The sequence below is a fragment of the Glandiceps talaboti genome, chromosome 15, assembly GCF_964340395.1.
Source record: "Glandiceps talaboti chromosome 15, keGlaTala1.1, whole genome shotgun sequence".
Taxonomy (NCBI): domain Eukaryota; kingdom Metazoa; phylum Hemichordata; class Enteropneusta; family Spengelidae; genus Glandiceps; species Glandiceps talaboti.
Window position 1 is genome coordinate 890,848 of NC_135563.1, and position 19,610 is coordinate 910,457.

Sequence of the window (19,610 nt, forward strand, 5' to 3'; positions counted from 1 at the left end):
TAAAAATATAAAAGTTTGACGGACACCTATGATTCACTCTACTCTCTATACCTCAATACCCACCTATACCTAAAGCTACGCTTTCAGCTTTCGCTGACAGCGGAGCTAAAAATACTGCCAATGGCGTTGTAGCAAAACAGTAGTTTTTAAAAATTGTTTACCCACATGCTGATCCATGCTAGGTATAGGTGTTCATTTGCTGAATGATTATCCAGTTGCCTATCCAACTTTGTTGTTATCTTTGCAATATACATGCAATATCATTTGGCTGCTGCTATGGGCGTGGTCATGATGCTAGACATATTTGCATACACTTCTTGAATGTTTGTTCACTTACAATGTATCTATGAATCCCTGATGTTATCTTTGCAATATCTGTGATCATTTGGCTTTTGCCATGGGCGTGGTCTTGTTGCTGGGCATATTTGCATACACTTTTTGAATGTTGGTTCACTTGTCTACAAATCCCTGTTGTTATCTTTGTGAAATACACCACCGTTTGACTTTTGCTATGGGCGTGGTCATGGTTGCTAGGGATATTGCATACATTTTTTGAATGTTTACTCACTTGCCTCAGATGATGTTATTTTAATCAAACTACACTGCCATTTGGTTGTTCCTAAGGGTGTGGTCATGGTTGCTAGGGCCAATTGTATCAAAATTATTTGATGAAAATCTGCAGAATAACACTTCCAGAAACACCTTACCAAGTTTCAGTCTCATTGACCAAGTACTTTTTGAGATACAAGTTTTTTACCAAAATTCACATTTTTACACCTAATTTGCATATCATTGATGAGATCATAATATGCTTAATATTTCTTCACCTATACACCTCCAGATGCATCCCCATTAAATTTCACCCCAATCTGCTCAGTAGTTTTGGAATTATTGATTTTTGACCTAATTTGACACATTTTAATCCTAATTTGCATATTACTGATGAGACCATGAACAATTCTTAGTAAAAACACCCTGAAGAATGTTTCACCCAAATTTCAGCCCAATCTGCCCAGTACTTTTTGAGTTTAAGTTTTTTGACCAAAAATCACGGTTTTTTTTACCCAAATCACACACTGTTAATCATTTTGATTTGAACAATTTCCCAACTAGACACCCAAGGTCATGGACCCACCAAATATCATAGCAATCGGTTCAGCAGTTTTTGACTTTAAGTTGTTTACACACACACACACACACACACACACACACACACACACACACATCCACATACAAAGACTGCATCACTGCTTCTAACTCAACACAGACTGCATCACTGCTTGTAACTCAACACAGACTGCATCACGGCTTCTAACTCAACACAGACTGCATCACGGCTTCTAACTCAACACACAGACTGCATCACTGCTTCTAACTCAACACATAGACTGCATCACTGCTTCTAACTCAACACATAGACTGCACCACTGCTTCTAACTCAACACAGACTGCATCACTGCTTGTAATTCAACACAGACTGCATCACTGCTTGTAACTCTACACACAGACTACATCACTGCTTGAAACTCAACACATAGACTGCACCACTGCTTGTAACTCAACACATAGACTGCACCACTGCTTCTAACTCAACACAGACTGCATCACTGCTTGTAACTCAACACATATATTGCATCACTGCTTCTAACTCAACACATAGACTGCATCACTACTTGTAACTCAACACACAGACTGCATCACTGCTTCTAACTCTGCATCACTGCTTCTAACCCAACACAACACATAGACTACATCACTGCTTCTAACTCAACACATAGACTGTATCACTATTTGTAACTCCACACAGACTGCATCACTGCTTCTAACTCAACCCATACACTTCATTCCTGCTTCCAATGCAACCCATAGACTGCATCACTGCTTCTAACTCAACACATAGACTACATCACTGCTTCTAACTCAACACACAGACTGCACCACTACTTGTAACTCAACACAGACTGCATCACTGCTTCTAACTTAACACATAGACTGCACCACTACTTGTAACTCCACACACAGACTGCATCACTGCTTCTAACTCAACCCATACACTTCATTCCTGCTTCAAGTGCAACCCATAGACTGCATCACTGCTTCTAACTCAACACACAGACTGCATCACTGCTTCTAACTCAACACAGACTGCATCACTGCTTGTAACTCAACACAACACATAGACTACATCACTGCTTCTAACTCAACACACAGACTGCATCACTACACACATCTTATACTTACTGTAACTGTACCATCCAGATATTCAATAGAATCAATCAAGATATTATTGAAGGAATCATAGATTTCTTTATTGCTTTTTGTTATCCAGTCATTTGATAAACTGGTGCAGGCAACTCCAACCCTGTCATAAAATATAGAAGGGAGTTGTTAATAGTTGGAAAAACAAGTGACCTATCCGTCAGAATGGCTCCGCTGGTTTTTTTTGTTCTTTTTTGTTTTGTTTTTGTAACATGTGTAGAAGTGGTTCTGCTGTTCAGCTCTTCCACTATGCAATTTTGTTTTAGCAAAGTAATAAAGTGGTTAGTGGTTTTATACATGTATGATGACTCACACACACACTACAGAACACATTTCACACAGAAAGTTGGTAAAATATTGTACTTTTACAATATAGTCACCATTTCACAAAAATTCTATTTTACCCCTAATTTGCATATTAACTACCCAATCAACTTGTCTTGAACAAACTTATATCTGCTCATCCCAAGACACCTACACGACAAATTTCAATTGAATAGTTTTGGAGAAGATTTTGAAGCATTTTACCAAAAATTCTATTTGTAGACCTTATTTGCATATTAATGACCCACTCAATTTGTCTTGAATAAACTTATATCTGCTCATCCCAAGACACCTACACAACAAATTTCAACTCAATTGGCCCAGTAGTTTTGGAGAAGCAGATTTTTGAAGCATTTTTACCAAAAATTGTATTTTTAGACATAATTTGCATAAAAATGACCCAATCAACTAGTCTTGAACAAACTTATATCTGCTCATCAAATGACACCTACACAACAAATGTCAGGTCAATTGACCCGGGAGTTTTGGAGAAGGAGATTAAAGTAGAAAAGTTGATGGACGGAAGACAGACGCCAATGGAGAATTAACCTAACCTGACAGCGGAGCTAAAAATTCCAGGGCTTTCCAGGGTTTTTCGTCAGTTTTCCACGGGTATTCATATTGATTTGGGTCTTTTTCCAGGGTGAAGACCATCAAAACTGATTTTATTGAATGACTTCTATAATTCTCTGACATGGACTAAAAGTAATTAACAAGTGTTCTCACAATATGTCACAAAACATTTTAAAGACAGTAAACACTCTCAATGCAGTTGTTGGTTTCATGTTGGATTAATACTGTTCATTTTCAATCAGCCAAATGAAAAAGTCATTAGCCACAAACTTTAAACAACGAAAATATCAATTTGTTTGTCTATATATCTCTGCTTCATTGTCTTATTATTTTAGTATTATGAGTCAATACTGTGATACTAGACTTTACCTCCATTAAAATCTTGACTATCATGTTCACTCACTAAGTGCATTTTAGGTGCTAAAATGTAAATTTACATTGTACATGTACATGTAGGTCCCAATAAGATTATCCCTACCAACATTAGCTCAACAAATTAAGCACAATCTTTCAAACTACATTTTTTTGAGCAATACATTGATGAAGTATAACTTTTGTCATGTTTTATTGCATCAGTTTTCCTGCACATTGAAATTGACTCTGTTGTATAGACTTCTGTTCTACCCCCTAAGTAGTTGTTTCGTCTGGCTATAGCATTGATCATGTAATATTTGAGTCACAGGATTCATAAGTCTAATTTAGACATTTCCAGTAAAACAAATATAAAATAGCACCAATGGCATTGTAGCACAATTGTAGTTTATAAAAATGTTTATCTACATGTTCATCCATGCTAGGTATAGGTGTTCATTTGCTGAATGAGTTGACTATCCAGTTGCCTATCATATCCAACCATGTTGTTATCTTTGCAATATAATTATATATGCAATCATTTGACTGTTACTATGGGCGTGGTCATGTTGCTAGACATATTTGCATACATTTTTTAAATGTTTGTTCACTTGTCTACAAATCCCTGTTATCTTTGCAATATACGTGATCATTTGGCTGTTGCTATGGGTGTGGTCTTGTTGCTAGGTATATTTGCATACATTAATTGAAAGTTTATTCATTTGTATATTAATCCCTGATGTTATCATTTGGCTGTTGCTATGGGCGTGGTCATGGTTGATAGGGAAATTTGCATACAGGTTTTGAATGTTTATTCACTTTCCTAACAGATGATGCAATTCGGTTGTTGCTAAGGGTGTGGTCATGGTTGCTAGGGCCAATTTTGTCAAAATGTTAGAAAAAATCTGCAGAATAACACTTCTAGACACATCTCACCAAGTTTCAGTCTTATCGACCAAGTACTTTTTGAGATATAAGTTTTTGACAAACTTCACATTTATACATCTAATTTGCATATTACTGATGAGATCATCATATATATATGCTTAAAATATTTCTTCATATGCACTCCCATAGATCCATCCCCATTAAATTTCAGCCCAATCTGCTCAGTAGTTTTGGAATTAAAGATTTTTGACCAAAAAGACACATTTTTCCAGCTAATTTGCATATCACTTATGGAATTATCATATCCTGCACAATTTTTAATCTAAATATCTCTAAGAATGTTCCCACCAAATTTCAGACCGATCTGCCCGGTAGTTTTAGAGTCTAAATTTTTTGACCAAAAGTCCCACTTTTTGACACAAACAAGACTCTTTATCATGTCTGTAGCATGAATGAACCTGTGTAAATCATAGAGTGTCTATGATTTCATTCAGCTATGCTAAAAACAGTGTTTCCAAGCAAACTCAAACAGAGGGTAATCTTGATGCCATTGACATTGACATGTGAAGTAGCCCATAAAAGATTTAATGGTTTCATTGCATCAATAGAACAAGAACCTTTCATTTCTGAGTCAAAGCATTTTTGAAAACCACAAATCATGTTTTTTGACCCAAAACGCATGTCTCTGATGTTATCATTTTCATTTGAACAATTTTCCATCTATACGTCCTGAGTACTATCCCACCAAATACCAAGCCAATCAGTCTGCCTTTAAGTCATTTACACACACACACACACACACACACACACACACACACACACACACACACACACACACACACACAACACACACACACACACACACACACACAAACACACAAACACACACACACACACACACACACACACACACCATGGCTATAGCACTACTGAACATATGTATATAAGTTCTTTATTCGCAATAACACAAATTAATAAATAAAAATACCACCAATGGCGTTGTAGCACAACTGTACAGTTTTAAATGTTTATCCATATGCTAGTCCATGCTAACAATAGGTGTTCATTTGCTGAATAACTATCCAGTTGCCTATCCAACCATGTTGCTATCTTTACGATAAATGCTATCATTTGGCTGTTGCTATGGGCGTGGTCATGTTGTTAGATATATTTGCATACATTTATGTATGTTTTTGTTCACCTGTGTATGAATTCCTGATATTATCTTTGCAATACACGTGATCATTTGGCTGTTGCTATGGGCATGGTCTTGTTGCTAGGCAAATTTAAATACATTTTTTGAATGTTTATTCAATTGTCTATTAAACCCCATTGTTATCTTTGTGAAATACACCACTGTTTGGCTGTTGCCATGGGCATGGTCATGGTTACTAGGGTATTTGTATACATTTTTTGAATGTTTATTCATTTGTCTTTCTATTCCTGTTGTTATCTTTGCAAAATACGTGATTATTTGGCTGTTGCTATGGGTGTGGTCTTGTTGCTATGCAAATTTACATACATTTTTTGAATGTTTATTCAATTGTCTATCAAACCCTGTTGTTATCTTTGTGAAATACACCACTGTTTGGCTGTTGCTATGGGCGTGGTCATGGTTGCTAGGGTATTTGCACACATTTTTTGAATGTTTACTCACTTGCCTACCAGATGATGTTGTTATTTGACCAAAATATACTGCCATTTGGTTGTTGCTAAAGGGCGTGGTCATGGTTGCTAGGACCAATTTTGTCAAAATATTTTGAAGAAAATCTGCAGGATAACAGTTTCAGAAACATCTCGCCAAGTTTCAGACTCATTGACCAAGTACTTTTTGAGATATAAGTTTTTGACCAAAAATGAACATTCTTACACCTAATTTGCATATCACTCATGGAATCATTGTATGCTTAATATATCTTCGTCCATACATCCCTAGATGCATCCCCATCAAATTTTAGCCCAATCTGCTCAGTAGTTTTGGAATTATAGATTTTTAACCAAAAAGACACATTTTTAGCCCTAATTTGCATATCACTGATGGAATCATCATGTCATGAACAAATCTTACTTTACACCCCCTAAAGAATCTTCCCACCAAATTTCGCACCAATCTGCCCAGTAGTTTCTGAGTTTAAGTTTTTTGACCAAAAATCACATTTTTTGACCCAAATCACACATCTGTGATGCGATCATTTTGATTTGAACAATTTCCCAACTAGACACCCAAGGTAATGGACCCACCAAATATCATGGCAATCGGTTCAGCAGTTTTTGACTTTAAGTTGTTTACACACATACACACACACACACACAGACAGACAGACAGACAGACAGACAGACAGACGCCGGGCGATCCCTATAGCACTACTGAACCTCAGTTCAGTTGTGCTAAAAATGAAATGAAAATAATGAAAATGACAAATGTGACTGGGTGCTGGAAGATAGCTAATGAAAAGCTAGTAGGTGTCCAGTCACCCATCCCCCCCCCCCCCCCCCCCCCCCATTAGTTGTTGCTGGTGTTTATTGTCACAATTTGAAAAGTCAATATTAAGGTCACCTGTAATAACGCAATCAAATTTTGTTCAGCTTCCATAAAGTGTTTTCAAGTTCATTGGTGAAGATATCTACAGGAGTTCCTGGTTTTCTGTAAATAACACCTAATGTGATATTTTTTGAACCTATGTGTAGCTTTAACCATAAAGATTCAAAATTGTGAATACTTACATGTATATCATGAAGAACTTCAAAATTGACAGAACTATGAATATACAGTTATAGTTCAGTTGTGCTAAAAATCCATTGATAGCTTACTAATATATGTACATTAAAATGTTACAATAATTAAAAATCCATTGATAGCTTACTAATATATGTACATTAAAATGTTACAATAATTAAAAATCCATTGATAGCTTACTAATATATGTACATCAAAATGTTACAATAATAGTGTTTGTCTGTATCTGTGCTAGCTTTCTAAGTAATAGCTGACTTATCGATAATAATTTTTAATAGGAAAATCGGAATGAAATGAATCAAATAGTATGATGACTCACCCCATAACTGCAGTGATCAGAAGCAGAGATATAGAAAAATATATTCTCTTGCAAGTGCTAAACTTGGTCACTTTTTGTTTTCGTTTACCACCACAGTTACCACAGCAGCGGCAGCAACAGAAGCAGAAACAAACAATGGGTATGATAAGAATGTAGAGAAGTCCTATCAGGAAACAAATGATAAAGCCAAGCATGTAATCGACACCCTGTAAAACAAGAAAAAACAGCATGTAATCGACACCCTGTAAAACAAGAAAAAACAGCATGTAATCGACACCCTGTAAAACAAGAAAAAACAGCATGTAATCGACACCCTGTAAAACAAGAAAAAACAGCATGTAATCGACACCCTGTAAAACAAGAAAACACAGCATGTAATCGACACCCTGTAAAACAAGAAAACACAGCATGTAATTGACACCCTGTAAAACAAGAAAAAACAGCATGTAATGACACCCTGTAAAACAAGAAAAAACAGCATGTAATCGACACCCTGTAAAACAAGAAAAAACAGCATTTACATTTGTAATTGACACTGTGTGAAACAAGACATGTCTTCATAGCAGACATAGACCCCCACCCCCACCCAAATAGACACTTTAATGTAAGCTTTGGTCAGCTAACTGTACATTTCAGTGCAATACTGAACTTTTGTACAGATGAGCTTTCACCATACTTTAATGTAGTCTTCATGATATATTAACATTTTTCTGTTAATTGGTAAATCATTATTATTCACTACCCAATTTGGCAGCCATTGAGTAAAAACATCACCAGTTCTCTCATGTCATTGGGATAGACAGTACACGTAGCCAATGAGAGGATCGATGATGTCATCTTTTCAGTCAACCGGTCAGAGGTTACGCGCGTTTGTTCTTATATCCATTACTCAACGCCTAACTTCCTGTCTACATGGTCAAGCGGGAGTTTTCGTGGCTGAGCTGGTTAAAATCAGGGTAATTATGGTACTATTCTTTCTCAGTTTTAAATTTTGGCTATATGCTAAATACAAAAGAGCTGTCAATAGATCTTTTTTAATGGATAAATTGCCAAACTGAACTGAACTACACCACTGTCACTAGTAGACTGTCGACAGTCGTTCGTGCCTTTTTTGCTACATTTTATCTCAAACTAAAGTCGTCACCTTGCTCCGATCCGGAGCAATACTATAACGAGTATAAAGTTGGCGTCAGATTCAGATTCAGATTCAGGTAGCGTCATATTGAGCGTCATATTGAGCGTCAGATAGCCCCAGATCCGAAGACAGACGACGGACTCAATCAAACCTGAAATAATACCGTTGAGACTACAGGGAAATACAATTTTTATTTGGGAAAAATATGTGAAATAGAGTTGAAATACTTACCACCGAGACATTGATAGACCCAAGTTCAGCCACTGTATGTTCGTTGGTTGATACATTTTGCCAATAATGTACATGGCGTCAGTAAAGATGTCAGTAAAAATTTACGTTTACGTACGTAATATGTTGCCATTTTAAAAAATTTAAATTTAAAATTTAAAAATTGTGCAAGCAGAGACATTCCACCTTCCATCAAGAGGTAGTGAAGCGGAATCTTTCCCTGTAGTCTCAACGGTATTATTTCAGGTTTAATTGAGTCCGTCGGGTGTCTTCGGATCTGAGGCTATCCGACGCTCAATATGACGTTCAATATGACGCAACCTGAATCTGAATCTGAATATGATGCCTACTTTATACTCGTATACTCTAACCGATGTACTGATTATTTCGCAACATCACAGCAAGTGTCAGAAGCACTCACAGTTTCCTATCAGTACACGTGTATTCAGTGCTATGGAATGAGGCGATGACTTTGTTTTAGATGAAACGTAGCAAAAAAGGCATAAACGACTGTCGACAGTCTATGTCACTAGCACAGGCAAATGTGTATATTATCTTTTATCACTGGCTAAAACACGTAAGGTTGTGAACTAACGAATAAAATTCTGCATAAAGAAAAAACTTGTTAAAGGGTAAGATTCCAATTGATTGTAATTTGTTCTAAATTGATCAAAATATTTTTGTTGAGAATGTAAGTTCAAATGTGGGTCCTATTGTGACTTGGAAGAATCAATTTTTATGCTGATATGGTCTTTGGTGAAAATAAGTATTTTGTAACCAATGAAACGATATTTCTTTTACATATATTAGTGTGAAGAAATACTCATCAGCACACTTATTTGATTGATGTTTAGGGGTTTCTTGTTGGTTGGCCGTGACTGATAATTAGTAAAAAAATCCTCTGATTTGTTCCATCACATCAACACTTTAATTTTATATCATATACAAGATTTTGCATGCACACCTACATTTTTGTTTTGTTTTGAAACAGTTTCCACAATTGTCCCGTGAAATTACTCAGCAGTGATTTGAATTGAAATCAATGTCTAATTTTAATTTCTGGTTCTCTCTTGTCAACAGATGAAAAATTACACATTTGTACAAGATGCAAAGTCTTCCTCTACATAAAGTCAAATGTGAAGATATTGACTGACATGCTGAAAACTATTTATAGCAGGACTCAGGACCATTACAAACAAGTGAAGTTCAATACATGTTACAAAGTGTAAACTGAAGCAGATGATATATTTTATGTATTTATATATTTTATTAAACATATATATTTTATTATAATAAATAAAAATGAAAATAAATAAAAATGAATATGTAATATATATATATATATATATATATATATATCATTTATATATATATATATATTACATATTCATTTTTATTTATTTTCTCCACGTTAAATAAAATATTGAAAATACAACTGCAGAGAGTTGTTGTTATCTTTCACATTACATCATTTTACGTTTACTTATTAATGAGCCATAAGAGTCTTCTCAAAAACAAGCCAAGTTTGAATGAATCATCAACCAAATACTGCATCAATAGAACAGATAAGCCAATCATTGAGGAACATGTTTGGTATGGTAATATCACAACTAAACTTTGTGGTACCTACATTGGCTGTCATTGTTACATGAAATAGATTGCACTAATCCTGGTATATGTTACAAGGACATAGTCAAGATCAACCTAGTAAATAGTCCAAGCTAGAAGTAGACAAAAAGAAGAGATTGAATTTTGTGTTACAAACCACCAAATATGTACAGGAGCTTGGAAATGTTCTTTCTCGGAGAAAATTTATGAAGTGAGTTGAAAAACAGACTGTCCCTTTGTAAATGTATCCATATGGGACTGTTGTGCTCCCAGCTACTCAAATTTTATATTGAAGGTTTATTTCTACTATCTCAATAGTGAGAAGGTCATCAACTTCCTCGTACAATTCAATGTGTTTTTCTTTTTTCGCCTATTTTGTTTCAACAAGTTTCTTGTTTACTTCTAATCTGTATTCATCAATAGCAGTTAGATCATGAGGGTTGTCGACTTCCAGATGTAAATCCATCTATACACTTGTGGGACAGTCACAGAGAGCATGATAGCTATAAAAACAAAACAAAAGAAAAACATTTGTGTGGATCATAATAAAATGTAACCATGCATACACAGCAGATAAAATTAACTAGAATAAATTTATAGAAATAACTAAGATGATACACTGTACAAAATGACATTACTCAAAGTAAAATTCTGTTAACTTTGGAACTCAAGCAAATCTGGTAACATAATATGCTTGGTATGATGGTTAACAGAGTACTATTAACCATATCTGTTGTTGATGTTGTTGTTGTTGTTGTTGTTGTTGTTGTTGTTGTTGTTACAATTAAAATTATCACATCTTGGATTATTTTGTTTTATGGCCTGGTTTAGTAAGTGCATGTTTATTATGTCAGATCATAAGTGACACAAAGCAATAATAATAAGATATTGCAATATGTGATATCGGAAATATGTCTGACATACCTTCTTATACTAGTCTCAATTTTGATATCTCCTGGCTCGATTTGTTTTGGCTCTGTGGATGGTGCTAGTAAGACTTTCGATGATGCTGTCGGACGGAAGAAAAAACATTCATTAGTACTCTATAGACCAATATTGAAAGCAGCTGGCAAAAATGGACACAAATAATTTATCTGTAACATTACCTACCAAGTGCCAACATATGATTACATTTATGATTGTATACACATGCTTTGCATACGATGTACGTCTAATCCATTTGCATATACTCACTCATGTATGCGACGATCGACCACGACCACACAATGAGGCTTTCATCCACTATCACGCATGTAAATACATTACCGTGATTACCTTGATTACGTTTTCAAGAAATTCGTTTTAGAACTGAATTTGATTCAGATAGCTATTTCCTCATCGAAACAAATCTACTCCAAGAAAGTCAACAGGCTGACATCAGTGACAAACAACGTGTCACACAAGGTACACATAGTGTTGAATATGTGGGCACTCTTGCTCTGATCACCTAGAATTTACACTGCTCCCGAAAAAAACGCACCCCATCGACTGACTACAGCGATATATGCAAAGGAAAACCTCTAAAAAGACATTTAGTCTTACATATGTACCCATGAACTTAGCACGGACTTTTGAGCGAATCTGACCTCGCTGCCAGACAGATCAATAGGTCAAAAAGGGAAGATAACTCATACTTACCGCTTTCAGCAGCTGCCATCTTTCTTCGTATGTCATATAAAGTGGCATGTGTGGCATGTTTACATCCGAAAACTAACGAATCTTTTAAACAAAGGGCGAAACTTCTGCTGACAAGTTTAGAAGACTTGGGGAAAAATGGCGGTGAGCCGTGCTCATGAATATTCATGATATTTCGTGATGCTTAAAGATTCCAGTTCACTGAATGATCGAGTGTGTGTCAGTGTACTATCTATCCCGATGACATGACAGGAACTGATCACCAATGGCATTATAGCACAACTGTATTTGGCTGTTGCTATGGGCATGGTCTTGTTGCTAAGCATATTTGCTTATAATATTGGAATCGTTATTCACTTACTTGTACATACCATGCCACATTTCATCTTTGCAATATATATCATCATTTGGCTGTTGCTAGGCATATTTGCATACATTTTTTGAATCTTTATTCACTTACCTACCTATCCCTGTTGTTATCTTTGTAATATGTATCATTTCACTGTTTGGTAAGGGCGTAGTTATGGTTGCTAGGGCTAGTTGTATCAATATGTTTTGAACAATAACTGCAGAATAACACCTCCATACACATTCAACTAATGCTCCAACCAAATTTCAACACCATCCCCAGATGCATCCCCATTAAATTTCAGCCCGTCTGCTCAGTAGTTTTGAAATTATAGATTTTAACCAAGAAGACACATTCTTAGCCCTAATTTGCATATCACTGATTGGATGGATCATCATGTCACGAACACTTCTTAATCTAAACATCCCTAAGAATGCTCCCAAAAAATTTCAGATCAATCTGCCCAATAATTTTGGAGCTTAATTTTTTTGACCAAAAATCACATTTTTGACCCAAAACACACATCTCTGATACAATCATTTTCATTTGAACAATTTCCCAACAAGCAGTCATCAGAGATGACTCAGCCCCCGCAATGGATGTTTTCAGAGAATTACCACCAGTCATGGTAGTATGATGTATTAGATTGTATGAAATATAGCACCAATGATATTGTAGCACAACTGTATAATTGATTGAATATTTGCATACATTTTTTGAATGTTTATATATTTGTCTATTGATCCCTGTTGTTATCTTTCCAATATAAGTGATCATTTAGCTGTTGGTATGGGTGTGGTCTAGTTGTTAGGCACATTTACATACATTTGAATGTTATTCAATTGTCTATTAATACATATCGTTATCTTTGCAATATACCGGATTGTTTGGTTGTTGCTATGAGCGTGGTCTTGTTGATAGCTTCATTTGCATACATTTTAAAATTTTTGTTCACTTGTCTAAAAATCCCTGTTGTTATTTTTGTGAAAAACACCATTGTTTGGCTGCTATGGGTGTGGTCATGCTTGCTAAGGAGATCTGCATACATTTTTTGAATGTTTACTCACTTGCCAACCTGAAGATGTTATTGGACCAAAACACACTGCCATTTGGTTATTGCCAGGGGAGTGGTCATTGTTGCCAGGGCTAAAATGTTTCACACAAAATCTGCAGAATAACACTTCTAAGAACATTCCCTCCAAATTCAGGACAATCTGCCCAGTAGTTCTGTTTATCTTTTTTGACCAAAATTTGGTTGTTTCTATTTGGTGTGGTCATTGTTCTTTGAGCAAAAATGTTTTACAGAAAATCTGAAAAATAACACTTCTAAGAACATTCCCACCAAATTTCAGGCCAATCTGCCCAGTAGTTTCGGAGTTTAAGTTTTTTGACCAAAAATCACGTTTTTGACCCAAAAATGGCTTAATTGCATCATATCCCAAAGCAAATTGATGTGTATATGTAAGTCTTAGTTCATTATCCATTTACTTTAAGTTTGAAAGAAATTGGTTAATGAATGTCCAAGATATGACTCTGGATGCACGTACTGACGGACAGACGCATGCATGCACACACTGACAGACAGAACACAATCTATAAGCCCCCATCCCAGACTACGTCCAGTAGGGGGCTAACTAGACATCAAAAGTAATGTCCCCACCAAAGTATCATGGCATTCAGTTGAGAGGCTTTTGAGTTTACACACACACACACACACACACACACCCACCCACACACACACACACACCCACACCCACACACACACACGCACACACACACCACACGCACCCACACGCACCCACCCACACACCCACCCACACACCCACCCACACACACACACACACACACACACACACACACACACACACACACACGCACACACCCACCCCACACACACACACACATACATATGCACACTTTGCCATGCCTGTAGCCCTACTACTGAACCTTATCAGTTCAGCTGTGCTAATAAAACAATATAACTTACACTTGGGCTCAGGCCAGTGTGCCCAGTAGATTTTGAGCTTATGATTTTTACCAAAAGTCACATTTTTTTCAGACCTAATTTGCATATCACTCAATGGATCAATGGACAGACACTGCACCATGCCATTGTTAAAAACAATCAATTATGCAAATGACTAATCAATGTTCATTGGATTTTTACCAAAATCTAATCAGTTCTTATCATTATATCATACAGAAGATATGGAGCAGTTTCATTATAATTGATGCTGTAGTTATTGAGCTATCGTGTTCACAGACAGACAGACAGACAGACAGACACAGACAGACAGACAGACACAAGTAAGTATTACATAACCTCCCTTTACAGGATGTAAAAATTAAATGACATTGACAACCATATGGTGTTTGACATTTATGCCAAGTTTGGTTGAAACTAAGCCATTGGTGTCTGAGATACATGTATGGCTGTTCACAGATGGACACACGGTGACATGGACAGACAGACATGGGTCATTCCTATAGCCACCTCCAGGCTGCACTTTCATGGCTAATAACTACAAAACTTACCTTCCAGACCAACTCATCTACTTCGTACTTATCAGTAATACTCTTGTCATTTTCAGTTAGGTTAATTACTTCTTGAATGAAATCTGCAAGGAAAACAAAGACAAAGATTGGACTGATCAGAAAGTATCAGAGAGTGAAATTAGAGACAGTAACATACATGTTATGTGACATCAATGATAACTGCATACACCATGTAGACTTCTAAGACCCACATACATTTGTATACTAATAGTTTGTAGTACACAACACAAGTATTGAACAATAGTATTAGTATTTGAACAATAGCTGAATATGACTACCATATTTGGATGCCAAAATATAATATGCATGGCTATATGTGTACCCCACCCTAACCCATTACCAGTGGGGAAATCTACATGTATGCAAGTTTCACACACCCTAGTCTGTAACTTGTAAGATACAATGTACAACATTCATGCCATGCTATCAGCCAACACTTGCTGAAACAAGTTAAGAAGTTACATTGGTTAAGACTGAAGCCTGATAGGGCTGAACAACACAACGTACTGTACATGTACCTTACCCTCTACACAGAACCCAAACCTATTTGGAAATCAAACCAAATTTCGTCAAGATTAATTGACCCTCATGCCAATCCATTTCAAGTTTCATAGACTCTCACCCTAACCCATTTTCAACAAATTGTTCGTCGGTATATTTGCATACATTTTTGGAATCTTTATTCACTTGGCTACCATTCCCAGCTAATGTCTTGAACAATAACTGCAGAATAACAACCCCTGAAACATCCCCACCAAGTTTCAACAAGGTACCCATTCATCATGTACATATATAGTTTTCACTGACCAAAATTGAGATTTTTAGACCTTATTTGCATATCACTGATGGGATACAATTTTTTAGCACGGCTTTCTGGAAATATTTCACAGGGTTTTTAGTCTGACTAAAAATACCCCTTCACAATGAAAATTACATACATTTGTATATTCATATTTCCACAGTAACTTTTAACAATTAAAATGTTAACAATAGACCATTTTGAGTTTATTTGTATTAATGGTGGAAATCAATCATAATTATATTCCATGGTTGTCAATAATGTTATGCATCATTATTTCTAAAAATAAAATATTGATCCGCCTTAATGAATCAACTACCATAAAGTGTTGTAATTCTAATACAACTACCATAGCATACATGTAACACTTCATTCCTTGAATGTGACAACTAGTACAACAATCAGGATATTGCTAGTTTTACTCCATTGATTAAACAAGTCATTGACACAGTCCCCGCTATGATTGGATTTTAAGGAATTATCACTACTCTGATCACGCAACAACACTTGTGAACCTAAATCAAACAGACTTAGATATGTTGTGTCTGCTTGTTGGACATGGAACATGCCTACAACAATAAAGGATGGGTCGGGTATGGGGGATCGTATCCCGACGAAAATAGATATGCACATGTATGTCATAGAACACTGTCCTAATACCAACTTTGAATGAGATCTGTTCAAGCATGTCTGAGTTATGGCTTTGGACATAGAAAAATCGCAAACAAAATGGCTGCTAGGCGGCCATATTGGATCGTATCATGAAACAAATTGACGTGCATATGTATGCCATTGTATGTTGCCCCTGTACCAAGTTTGAAAAAAATCGGTAAAGGCATCTCTAAGAAACGGCTGCGGACGGACGGACGGACGCACGGACAGACGGAACCCAATCCATAAGTCCCCGTCCCGGACTTCGTCCAGCGGGGACTAACAAGTTAGAATTAGTTTGTAATGAAAGACCAACTGGGCAATGATCAGATAAATGTGACAGATCAAAAACCTTAAAATACTGAACCTGCGCAAAGAATGATTTGGTAATAATACCATAGTCTACAATGCTATATCCACTAGGCTTATAACAAGTTGGCTTTCCATTATCACCAACAGATCTACCATTCAAAATTAATTAATTATTTTGTATGCATAAATCAATGAGTTGTCTACCAAAACTATTATTGCAAAATTTACCAGCATCCATAGAAGCTCTATCATGAAAGTTATCAGGTAAATAATCAATCTCTGTTGGACAAAATTCTGTCTCATCAACAACAATGTAATCCTGCAAGTTTCCAGTACGTGCATTGAAATCACCAAGAAAGATAATATCCCCTAAAGATGAATAATATAAAATCTCTGTTTGAAGAATATCAAAATAGTCATTATCTATATGCATCATAGAACCTTGAGGAGGTAAATATACAGAACAAATAAAAATATCTCTATTAGAAGAAAACATACTTTTGTCAAGTTTACACCAAAGAAAATCAGAAAGTTTTGAATCTAGTTTCTTAATACCACTTTTAAATTTAGACTTAAAAGATAACAGATCCCCAGCAGCTCTCTTGCTACGTTTATGACGACTGAGTCGGTCAGATCTAAAAAAGTTATAACCATTTAAAGACAAACATTGAGAACTTGCAAGCCATGTCTCTTGTATACAGAGAATATCAAATTTGTTTACCACCAGCTCAAAATCAATCTCAGTACATTTCTTTGATAAACCACCCTGGACATTCCAACTACCAATAGAAATGGAAGAATGTGTAACACTATTCTTGTTATTCACCCTTTTGCTAAAAATACACATTCTTGAAAACAAATTCAAGAACACAACATGAAAACACCATTAAATGCACTAAAAAGTATCTTATAAAAACACTAGTGCAATATTAACAAAACACCTTCAAAACTTCAGTTGAGAAACGTTAAATTGTTCACTTTAGTTAAATGTAGCGAACACAACACTTACAGTATTATCAATGTACTCCAAGAATAGCATATATTGTGGCACACAATTCTGTATTTCCAGGTTTAACGAGGTCAAACAATCAGAAAAATACACATCAAAGAACGAGTAAAAAGGCAAAGTGTTAACATTTGCAATCTACTCCTAGCATCTTTTACACTATTACAATTTACCTTCTGTATGGACTACTATAATACTGATCCCGTTGATCAACATCATTATAATGATTACCACCAAAGACTGCTCTAATTGATGCCTTAATATCACCTACAAATAAACTTGTACCACTTTGGTACATTCTTGTTTCAAGTTGTAGTTATTGACACGGGTAGTTCATTGTACTAAGTCCTTGAAGTACACACTATAATAATACATAGCATTCACTACACTCAATTACATCTCCAGTATAAATCATGTATCAATACACAAGGACTGTGACACTATATGTATGTATGTATGTATGTATGTGTGTGTGTGTGTGTGTGTGTGTGTGTGTGTGTGTGTGTGTGTGTGTGTGTGTGTGTGTGTGTGTGTGTGTGTTTATGTATGTATGTATGTATGTATGTATGTATGTATGCATGCCAGGCAGCCATATCGGATTGTATCACAACGAAAATGGATAATATTATGCACATGTACATGTATGTCATAGAACACTGTGCTAATACCAACTTTGAATGAGATCTGTTCAAGCATGTCTGAGTTATGGCTTTGGACATGGAAAATTCGCAAACAAAATGGTTGCCAAACAGCCATATCGGATTGTATCATGACGAAAACGGATATGCACATGTATGTCATAGAACACTGTCCTAATACCAACTTTGAATGAGATCTGTTCAAGCATGTCTGAGTTATGGCTTTGGACATGAAAATTCACAAACAAAATGGCTGCTAGGCGGCCATATTGGATCGTATCATGACAAAAATGAATATGCACATGTATGTCATACTCATAGAACACTGTCCTAATACCAACTTTGAGTGAGATCTGTTAAAGCATGTCTGAGTTATGGCTTTGGACAGGGAAAATTCGCAAACAAAATAGCTGCCGGGCAGCCATATTGGATCGTATCATGACAACAATGAATATGCACATGTACATTGTATGTCATAGAACACTGTCCTAATACCAACTTTGAATGAGATCTGTTCAAGCATGTCTGAGTTATGGCTTTGGACAGGGAAAATTCGCAAACAAAATAGCTGCTATGCGGCCATATTGGATCGTATCATAAAACAAATTGACGTGCATACATTAAGTATGCCATAGTATGTTGAAAAAAAATTGGTCCAGGCATCTCCAAGAAACAGCTTTGGACGGACAGACCGACAGACAGAACCCAATCCATAAGTCCCCATCCGGACTTCGTCCGGCAGGGACTAATTAACCTATGAGTTTGAACCATATGTAGACTTAGTTAGTGCATAATGTCAGTCACAGAATTAGCATAACCAAATTCAGAATATCAGCACATAATTTACCAATTGAAAAATTAAGATATATTGGCGTACCTCCAGAGCAAAGATTTTGTAATATGTGTGCATCACAGTCTGTTGGCAATGAAATTCATACTTTAGTAGAACATAAAAACCATTCAATAAATAAAGCCAGAATCAAATTGTTTAATGAGTTATCAGTCTACAATGAAACCATATCAAAACAAACAGATATTGATGCATTCCATTTACTAATTTGTGTAGTAAGGATGGTTTTATTGCCAACAGTCTGGGTATTCAAATTTATAAATCAGTTTAACTTTTTTTGAAATTATTAGTAGTTTAGTGTTATTTTATTGTTGTGTAGTTACATTGTATCTGTATATCATTGACCATAAATTATGTTCTTGTATGACGTAATTTTGTGTTAAATAAAATAT

General features: G+C 35.8%; 1 protein-coding gene across 6 annotated transcripts in view; it reads right to left on the reverse strand.

The window, feature by feature from the left end:
* LOC144446079 (prominin-1-A-like) overlaps positions 1 to 19,610 on the reverse strand; it is a 205,878-nt gene that overhangs the window by 174,640 nt on the left and 11,628 nt on the right. For all 6 annotated transcript variants that reach the window (XM_078135771.1, XM_078135770.1, XM_078135772.1 and 3 more), the window contains exons 2-4: positions 14,942 to 15,024; positions 7,452 to 7,657; positions 2,242 to 2,362 (exon numbers count right to left, since the gene is read on the reverse strand). In XM_078135771.1, coding sequence (XP_077991897.1) covers positions 2,242 to 2,362; positions 7,452 to 7,657; positions 14,942 to 15,024 — 410 coding nt within the window. The remainder of the gene's footprint in view (positions 1 to 2,241; positions 2,363 to 7,451; positions 7,658 to 14,941; positions 15,025 to 19,610) is intronic.